We start from the raw sequence: 9,460 nt of genomic DNA on the forward strand, positions 1-9,460 counted from the left end.
AGTTTTACTTTGGTACTTTACAGCTATTGGAAGAGTCTAGAAGGAACCAAAATACACTACAGTCACTTGTCCTGAGCCAGGTCACAGCAAACCGGAGCCTAACCCGGCAACACAGGGCACGAGGCTGGAGGCGGAGGGGACACACCCAGGATGGGACACCTGTCCGTCACAAGGCACCCTAAGCAGGACTCGAACCCCAGACCCACCACCCAGCAGGCCCTGGCCAAGCCTGCTGCACCACCCTGCTCCCATCCCCAGTGGCAGTGGAACCTGGTGCCAAGATCTGGCAAAATTTTATCATTTTCAAATGTGGAATATTTTTCTAAAAACTGACACATACTACGAACTAACACCAAAAGTATGATTAATCTAACAAAACTGAATGCAAAATGCAAAAAAAATAAATAAAAAATTGACATTGTATAATCCACAAGTGGCTGTGAATGGTCAACCCAGCAGTACCGGTCATTCATTTCTCAGCGGTGACTGTGGTGTCTGTTTGAGTCACAGCTGCAGCTGCTGTAATTCTTACCAGTCTTTTGTGGTGTAAATGGGACTGGTAATTTGAAGGTTGTTGCCTCAAGTCCCAGGGAGGGTCCTGCTGTTATACCCTAGATGCCCATAATGACAGTTAACTGCCCCAGCAAAATACCCATCTGCTTAAATTGGAACGTTAAATATTTAGCTCATGATTTTGTTGGAAGCAAATTACGATTTACCCTTTTACACGGCTGGATAACTTTTACCGGAGCAGATCAGGGTAAGTACCATGCTTAAGGGTCCACCATCGAGAGATGGGATTTGAATTTGCCGCATCGTGAGTCCAAAGGCAGCAACTTTCAGCACTAACCGCTACGCCCCCTGCTGGCTCAGGTCAAACATCGATCACGATGACACCTTCTCTCCTTGTGCTGCACATTTCTTGTGCATCTGCAACGAGTCCTTCCTGCTGATGTTTACTGCGGTGTTATGGCAACATCACTGAGAGGATGCCTGAGGGAGATCATTAAAGGTTTTGCTTGGTGTGTGTGTGTGTGCACTGATCCATCTTTTCCATTCCAGCAGATAATGGGGCTACAGATCTCTCGTCACACATTCAACAGTCCATGTCACTACAGTGGGCTTTTCACATCATTACCCCGGAAGAGACCGCAGCTGCATTGTGGGTAAATTATTATGGGCTGGATCTCAGCCCGTGCTCCCGTGCGGCGGCTTTGGCGGCCACCATGTTTGTGACTCAGCAAAATGTAACATGCATTTTGCGGGTTTTCAAACATCATTAAAACAGTATGAACCTGAGCCGGCAGGAGTGTGACACACATCTGGGTTTTTTACTCTGCTTTGTGCCTCTGGGTAAATGAAAATTACACTTTGCACATAACCATCACTCATAATAAAATAAAATGCTGTCGCTGTGCGGAAGCTCTCCGTCGGACCTTTACTTCCGAAGGCATTACGACCACTATATTAGGCAACGAGCATTTCGACACACAATTTGCTCGAGGCAGTCCTTTTTTTTTTCTTGCGACATTTAAAAATTGATTTGTCACTGCGTATGGCATTTATGGCTGGTATTTTCTATTATTTGTCACTTTTTAGTTATTGCTTTATTATCTGAGTTAATTACATATTATTTAGGAAACAACATTGCTTAGGCTGGAATGTAGATGCAGACGTTGATCCTCTGAAGCTGGACCAGCAGCAGGATGTCTCACAGGTTGCAGCGGCAGATCACACCAATCAGCTGTATGGAAGCCATATAATTTATCACTGTTTTTAATAAGAGTTTATCAAAGAGGGATTAAAACAAAATGTCAGAGTGGGAGCATCATCTCAAGCTGAAAGTGCGCAAGGCGAAGGCTGGAGGATCGATTGGATCAGAGCCCATCTGTCACAGCGAGGACGATTCCGTGGCCGGGGACGTGTGGGTGCGGGTGCGTGTGTGTGTGTGCGCCCATGCCCGAGGTGTCTAACACACCAGTGTGTAACCCCCACCTCCACCTCTACCCACACTGCCCCAGTGATTGGATGGTACTGCCCTCTGGTGGTGAAAAGTGATGATCAGCATTTGCCTCCGTGCTTTGATGCCTCATTTCAAAAGGAGGCTTCGTTTCAACGTGGCCTGCAGAGCCAGCCGTTCCCCAAAAAGCCTTCCTTCAAAAGCTCACACGAAATGACGACAAAGTAAGAACCCGAATATGTGCGGAGTCAAGCTAATGATGGCGGCGCCGTGCGGCCTGCCGAGGGCCTGAGAGGGAACAACGATGAGATGAAGGAGTGTGCGAAGCGCTTGTTCGTGAACGATAGACGAGTGCAGACCAGCTGGGAGGCCACAGACCCCCTGCATGTGTTACAGGAGCACACGAGAGCTGGATGAGAGATTGAGAGATGACTGCCCAGGGGTCACCAGATGAACCCTCTGTGCTCATTGCATTATTCATGACAGCTCACACTCACACACACAGGGGTGATCGCACTGGGATACTGCAGGTGCGCGCGTGCACACACACACACACACACACACACACACACACACACACACACAGAGTCTGAAACCACTTGTCCCAAGCTGAGCTGCAGCAAACCACAACCTAACCCAGCAACACAGGGTAAAAGGCTGGAGGGGGAGAGGACACACCCAGGACAGGATGCCAGTCCATTGCAAGGCACCCCAAGCAGGACTTGAACACCAGCCCCACTGGACAGCAGAACCCGGTCAAACCCACTGCACCGCTGCGCCCCCTCCTCGTGCTTTTTCAACCGGTTTAATTCATTACGCCTCACATCATCTTAGCCCATACAAACTGTAAATCAAGGGATGGCTGTATTAATTAATTTATTGAAAAGACTTCTGGTCCCAACTGTGTTTCTTAGTTAAGAACTCTGGTGTGGAGTGAAGTTCTGCAAGCAAGTACGGTACTAAAATAGGTTCCTTGTGCTTGATAACGGTGATAGAAACTTCTCACACACTACAGGTGAGTACCTCACTGCGGTACACTCCTTCCTGACAGCTGCACCTTGGTAAAGGGGACAATGAGTATCAGGTTCAACTTCTCATCCAATGAAGGACTCCTTACAAATTTTAACTGATAGGTATCACATGAAAGGAAAGAAACTTCCAGAAAGGATCTAACATTAACATGACACTTTTCTCCAAAGTAACTTAGTTGCTCATTCATACAGATGGGTAGTTCTACTGGAACAACTGCAGGTAAGTACCTTCTTAAGGGTATAACAGCTGGGATTCAAACCTGCAATCGCTGGGTCTAAAGGCAGCAGCTTTAACCCCTACACTACCAGCTGTCTAATTTAAGGAATGCACCAAAAATACCAAGATATAAAGGTGGCAATTTGCTGAATGACAAATTTGGGCACTTTGTAGGGAGAAAGACTGGGGGGGTGTGGTGGTGCAGTGGGTTGGACTGGGTCCTCCTCTCTGGTGGGTTTGGGGTTCGAGTCCCGCTCGGGGTGCCCTCCGGTGGACTGGTGCCCCGCCCTGGGTGTGTCCCCTCCCCCTTTGGCCTTATGCCCTGAGTTGCCAGGTAGGCTCCGGTTCCCTGTGACCCCGTTATGGGACAAGTGGTTTAGAAGGTGTGTGTGTGGGGGGAGAAAAGAATTTCAAAATAAAAATACAGACGACACAGCTGTTTTACCTTAATAGACTGCCCATCTGTCCACTGAACAGGTATTAGAACAATGTACCACTATGAAGAGTTCAGGACAGCGGTCACTATCTGAATCCGGCACAGACCGACACACACTCTTCATAAAATTAGCGAGGCAAAATGGGACAGATATAATAAAGCTTTAAAAACAGTGATCACCTGTCTTTTGAAACCACACACGCATTGTCTGAGTTGTCCCATAAAGGGTCGCGGGGAGCCAGAGCCCAACCCAGCAACACGAGGCAGGAGGGGGGAGGGGACACACCCAGGATGGGACACCAGTTCATCACAAGGCATCCCCAGTGGGACTCGAACCCCAGACCCACCAGAGAGCAGGACCTGGTCCAACCCACTGCACTACCACACCCCCTATTTTGAAATCGGTCTCCTTCAAACCGTACTCTTCCAAATTACAACCTCAGGTCCTTTTTTCCAGGGCAGGAAGCAGTAACGAGCAAATCTACACGAAAGCTTAATGCAGCTGGTGCTTTTATTTGCCAGGGTGAGCATTTTTCCTATTTGCTCTTGCAGTCAGACGACAAGGCTCCAATACATCAAAATGAGCATTAATTATTCATTTCTGTTCATGTTCCAGGTTTGGAGCACAAATTAAATTACAGAATGTAAACATGTCCCAGAACAAGGTTTTCTGATATGAGGCTGCCTACCGAGACTCATTACATATTCCTGAAGCTAGAGGTGGCGTTGGGAGGAACTCCCCCAGCCAACGGAGTCACCGCAACGCGAGACCATTGCAGCCGCGGCCCGAAGTGCCGCTATCCCACCCGCTTTCTGCTAAGAAGTGGTGCACAATGAAGACCTGGCTGGGTGGGAATCGCTGGTGTGTAAGTGGTGTTCACTGGGTTCAAGGGCCACCCTCAGGACTTTTGTCGTTTCATTCTAGTGTACCTAGCAGCGTAGGACTCCTTCACCTTTTCTTCTTCCTGTAGTTCTTCCTCCTCCTCTTCCTCCCCCTCCTCCTCTTCGTCGTCTTCACCTTCATCATCTTCACACACCTCCTCTTGCCGGGGCAGTCGCCTCTGATGGGCCTGTTGGAGAGACTGACCCAGTGCCTAGTTTATGCTTCATCGTCCAAAGGGATCGTTCACCGAAAACCTATGACTCTGGAACCCAATTCTATCTGCGGTCGGTTGTGAACCAAGTAGAGAGCGAGCAGCGGTCAAGACACGGGCAAGAGGAGCACTGCTGCTCCATTCTCGGTGAAAATGTCCACCTCGAAAGCCAACTAGGAGACCAGCTCACCCTCTTGGTGTAGTCCAACTGCAGTCTCAGAGACGAAGGAGTTGGGCTAGGGTAGCGAGGCAGTGAAGAAAGACCCGAAGAAGTCATCGGAATGGACAGCTGCATAGCGTGACCGTCTCCGACATCGTCGTGCACCTGGATCCTTGCCCTGAATGCCTGCAAGGAGAGAGGGGAACGCATAGGCTACGATCCGCTAGTCCGCGGCGACGCAATCTGAGCAGCTGCGAACTCTTACCGCAAGCCCTCTTTATGTACTGCAACCCTTTGCTTTCTCCTCACCTCCAGGTCTTTGTCAACATCCATGTCTTTGAGGGTCTGGAAAGTATTGGAGTAAACTTCGAGTGCTTTTGCATGGAAGAGCATCTCGATCGTGACGAAGTCTGCGAAGATCCTCTGAAAGGAGAGATGCCGTTAGCTGCAGTGTGGCCTCACTGTCTCATGGCCTCCTCTGTGCTTCTACGCGGACAACGCACCTTGATGTCCTGCAGCTTCTGCAGCTGGAAGGTGCTCATGGTCTCCTCCAGCTGCCGGATGCTCCGGTTGACATTGGTAGTGGCTATCAGGGCGTTGGCCTCCGCCTGGCACAGGGGAGAGGGCAGGTTACCCTGTCAGCATCGAGCCATTGGGCTGAACCAACTTTGTGACATAAAGAACGAGCAAACGGTCAGTCCGGACACATCACAACATCATTTACATTTATTTATGTAGCAGACACTTTTCTCCAAAGCGACTTCCAATGAACTCTATGTAGTGTTATCAGCCCACACACCTTATTCACCAATGTGATTTACACTGCTAGATACACTACTTACACTGGGTCACTCATCCATACATCAGTGGAACACACTTTCCGTCACTCACACACGATGGGTGAACCTGAACAGCATGTCTTTGGACTGTGGGCGGAAACCAGAGCACCCGGAGGAAACCCGGACAGAGAAGGGGAGAACATGCAAACTCCACAGAGGCTGAGCGGGGAGTGAACCCACGTCCTCTCACACCACTCGGGCGCTGTGAGACAGCAGTGCTACTTGCTGTGCCACTATTTTACAGCAACAGGTTAGTAATGAAATTCACTACAGGACACATGGAGTTGTATCTGTTGATGGGGCACATGACTGCTTGGTGTCGCTGAAATTTTACTGCATTGTGGGTGGTTTCAAGCTCCAGTTGTCCATCTCAGTGGTGGGGAACAGTGTTACCTGTGACTGAGAGTGGTGTGTCAAGGAAATACTGCACGCGCACTGATTCCTTCGGAGCCTCGGTGTTAGGATACGAGACAACAGCTTCACAGCTGGCAGAGAATAACAATCTAAAAAAGATATTACCTTTAGACTAAATGTATTATTCCTACAGCTAAGTTTTAAACCGCGGTACATTAATGCGCTGGATCCTCACAGGAAGTCGGTTCAGAACTCGATTTGTTCATAAATTCAATTTTCCTGTTTACTACTGTCACAATCAATAAAATAATGCAGACATCCAGTAAAAAGCATAAGAGTCTCAGATGTAGCAATAAAAAATATAAAAATCCTATGACACTATAATACTAAAAATAATCAATATAAAAATATATTAAATAAATAAAATAGTTTCACGGTTTTGTTAATTTTCAAGCCAAATAAAGATTAATTGAAACGACTAACAATAAAAATACTTTTGTCTCAATAATCTCCTATACTGTGCCAGTTGTCGACATGAAGATTCACACTGATCGCTGGGGGGGGTTGTGAAGAGTGAGGTGAATCACAGTATTCCACTTTTGTTTTCGTTTCACTCGCATCTATCAGCCAGGTGCAGAAACTCCGGTCGCTTTTTACTCCACAACACAAAATAAAAAAAAAAAAAATTAGAAATAAATGGAAAAAGAGTTTGTATGTTTAGAAGAGTGAAACTCGAGCGTTCGCACCACGAGGACCCGGCGAAACCTGAGCGTTAACCTCGATGCAAATTAGGAAGGATACGATGGTCTGTCTGTCCGAAGGATTCTTCATCCTGATCCTGTCCAGTTTCTGCAGCACTTTCACTTCTCGACTGTGATCAGCGGCGAACTTCTTCAGCTCGGCCTAAAAACGAGAGCCAGAAGAGCGGAGCAGCGGCTCATGCGGCTGTAATCGCGGGGGACCGTCGGCAGTCCCGCAACGCTGCCGCGGGACTGATTTCGCTCGCCGTGGCATGGTGGACATTGTGGAGGAAACGACACCAAAACAAAAATGACAACGAGTCTCAACGAGCAGATCGTTGAGCGAAAATGTACTCACTCGCTTGTTTTTGACAACGTCTCCGTAGACTTTCAGTGGGTTAACGACTCGGGTCTCTAACCGCTCCACCTTACAGGGACAACGATAGAGTGAGTTTGCAGTGATGACAATGACGCACTGTGACAATATAGGGGCGTTTTCCCATGTCAGTGTGTGGTTGACCTGACAGGGCCCCGAACCAACAACCATCACATCGCGCTCAGTATAAAATCAGCTTTTCCGACACCTGCAGGGTTAATGGCGAGCTCCGGTTAAAGCGGACCTCACGGACCTGACGCCCCTTTCCTCCTCCTCGGAGTGAAGTTCATAAGATTACACTGACAACGTCTCACTAGCTAAGGATAAGGTAACGATAAAACTTCGTAGTATACAATTAAATACGGCGTATTATCAATGTTTAATCCATCATTTATCTTTGGACTTGAGAAGGATTTGTTGAAACAATAATAATGTGAAATAGTGCTTTACAAACAGGTGGTGCGTCGGGTGTGCCTGGGTCCTGCTCTCTGGTGGGCATGGGGTTCGAGTCCTGCTTGGGGTGCCCTGCAATGGACTGGTGTCCTGTCCTGGGTGTCTGCAGCAACAAAATCTCACATACACAGAGAGTCTAAAACCGCTTGCCCCACGTGGGGTCGTGGGGAGTCAGAGCCTAACTCGGCAACACAGGGCGCAATGCTGGAGGGGGAGGGGATGCACCCAGGGCGGGACGCCAGTCCGTCGCAAGGCACCCCAAATGGGACTCGAACCCCGGACGCACCGGATAGCAGGACCCGGTCAAGCCGCAACAAAATCTGATTTTGGGAGATAGTTCATATAAAACTGAGCTGAATCCTGTCTGGGTTCTTCTTGCCCAGGTACACAGATTCGGAGGTACAGTACTTTGGAGGGTACCGGGGGGGGGGCACATTTCTCCTCGTACTTGCGCCTGCCTGTAGTCCTGCAGCATGGCCAGGTCCTCGGCCAGGATCCGCATGCCCGTGCGCAGCTCGTGGTCCTCGGTGTTGGAGAAGTCGCCGAGCTGGCGCACCAGCAGGTCGGCCTTGTCCCTCAGCTTGGCTGTGCGGCGGGTGTAGGCAGCCAGCTGCGAGCACAGCTGGCCCAGGTGCTTCTCGGCCTGGTTCACCACAGCCTCCATCATCCTGACCTGCGGGTCCCTGCAACGAGAAATCGTCCCCTCTCTGAGGAGAATAGCCTGGTGTGGTAGTTAGTTTGTCTCCACCCTGAGCCCGTCACACTCCCTGATGGTGATTCCTCAGAGGAGACACCAGAGCTCTGCCACTCACTGTATTGCTGTTTTGTAGATATTTACCGCTTTCATTTTCGAAGAAGGATTTAAATTCTACAAACACAAATGAGTCATACTTGGCTATGATTGCGACACTACTCCAGTAATTTCACCTAAAGTCCGAGACTGAGGATCATTTTGGTTTCATGTGCTGGACTGAGAGCCAACGACGTCGTCCAGTAATTATAATATTATACAGTATGTTAAGATAGGACATAAAAAAGACATTAAAAAAACAAACAAAACATTTCAAAAATCTCATACAAATCAACTGGCGAAAAAAGCACAACTAACCTGGCAATAAAAGAGTTCATTTCTGTTGATCTGAAGGTCACCAGGGCGAGCAGCGAAGGGGAAACTGCGTTCGCTCCGCCGCTCGCTGAGCGCCGCCTGCCGCGGGCAACAAGCGCAACGGTTTCCATGGAAACGACGACGCGTCTTAAACTGCAAGCTCCAGTTTTCCTCCACGAGAGGGCAGCGGATCCACGTCTTCAGAGCCCCGTTCACAAGCGCTGCCTCCTGCATTCAAAGGTCTTCCGAAGTCAAAAACACACAGGCATGGCACGCAGACACACACACACACACACACACACACACACAAAGCACAGACAGAAGCATAACTAGTGCCATCTTCACATAAAGGAAGGTGGTGACGTCTTCATCTTGTCGCCGAACATCTGGAACTCGCCATCAATGTTGCACAAGGTGACTGGCATGTGTTATATTGCAAATATTGAGTCACATTTTTACTGAGAGTCGAGATACAACAAGGGCAACACTGAATCACTGCCCCACACTGATAAATGCACCATTCTTCTCCTTGTTAAAAATTATGTATGTCCTTTTCACAGGCTAATCCATTTTCCTTGAATAATTCTTCCGCTGGGGAAAAACATCGACATTTCTACGGATTACACATCTGTCTCGCTAATAAATATTCATATCCATTAAATCAACAGATATCCATTGTGAACAGGGGTCTGGAA

General features: G+C 48.6%; 1 protein-coding gene across 6 annotated transcripts; it reads right to left on the minus strand.

Annotated features, from left to right (window-relative positions):
• Positions 1-2,825: 2,825 nt before the first annotated feature.
• On the minus strand, positions 2,826-8,875 carry LOC108941004 (protein FAM92B-like). Of its 6 annotated transcripts, none has more exons than XM_018763436.2 (10): positions 8,769-8,875; positions 8,109-8,367; positions 7,190-7,258; positions 6,893-6,994; positions 6,131-6,136; positions 5,402-5,506; positions 5,208-5,321; positions 4,929-5,084; positions 4,598-4,726; positions 2,826-3,011 (listed from the first exon to the last, which is right to left on the minus strand). In XM_018763436.2, the coding sequence occupies exons 1-10, from the start codon at positions 8,786-8,788 to the stop codon at positions 2,985-2,987; spliced, it is 987 nt and encodes a 328-aa protein (XP_018618952.2). In that variant the 5' UTR covers positions 8,789-8,875; the 3' UTR covers positions 2,826-2,984. The 6 variants fall into 6 exon arrangements, with proteins under 6 accessions (XP_018618952.2, XP_018618950.2, XP_018618949.2 ...); XM_018763434.2 differs by having other exon boundaries at positions 2,826-3,017; XM_018763433.2 differs by lacking the exon at positions 2,826-3,011 and having other exon boundaries at positions 4,035-4,714.
• Between the last annotated feature and the right edge of the window lie 585 nt (positions 8,876-9,460).

The sequence above is a fragment of the Scleropages formosus genome, chromosome 11, assembly GCF_900964775.1.
Source record: "Scleropages formosus chromosome 11, fSclFor1.1, whole genome shotgun sequence".
NCBI classification, from domain to species: Eukaryota; Metazoa; Chordata; class Actinopteri; order Osteoglossiformes; family Osteoglossidae; genus Scleropages; species Scleropages formosus.

Excerpts from the sequence above, each read along its gene's own strand:
- LOC108941004 (XM_018763432.2), bottom strand. The coding sequence starts at position 8,788 with ATGAACTCTTTTATTGCCAG. Across the intron at positions 7,259-8,108 it reads AGGACTACAGGCAGGCGCAA|GTGGAGCGGTTAGAGACCCG; the intron begins GTACGAGGAGAA and ends TGTCCCTGTAAG. Across the intron at positions 5,322-5,401 it reads AGAAGCTGCAGGACATCAAG|AGGATCTTCGCAGACTTCGT; the intron begins GTGCGTTGTCCG and ends CTCTCCTTTCAG.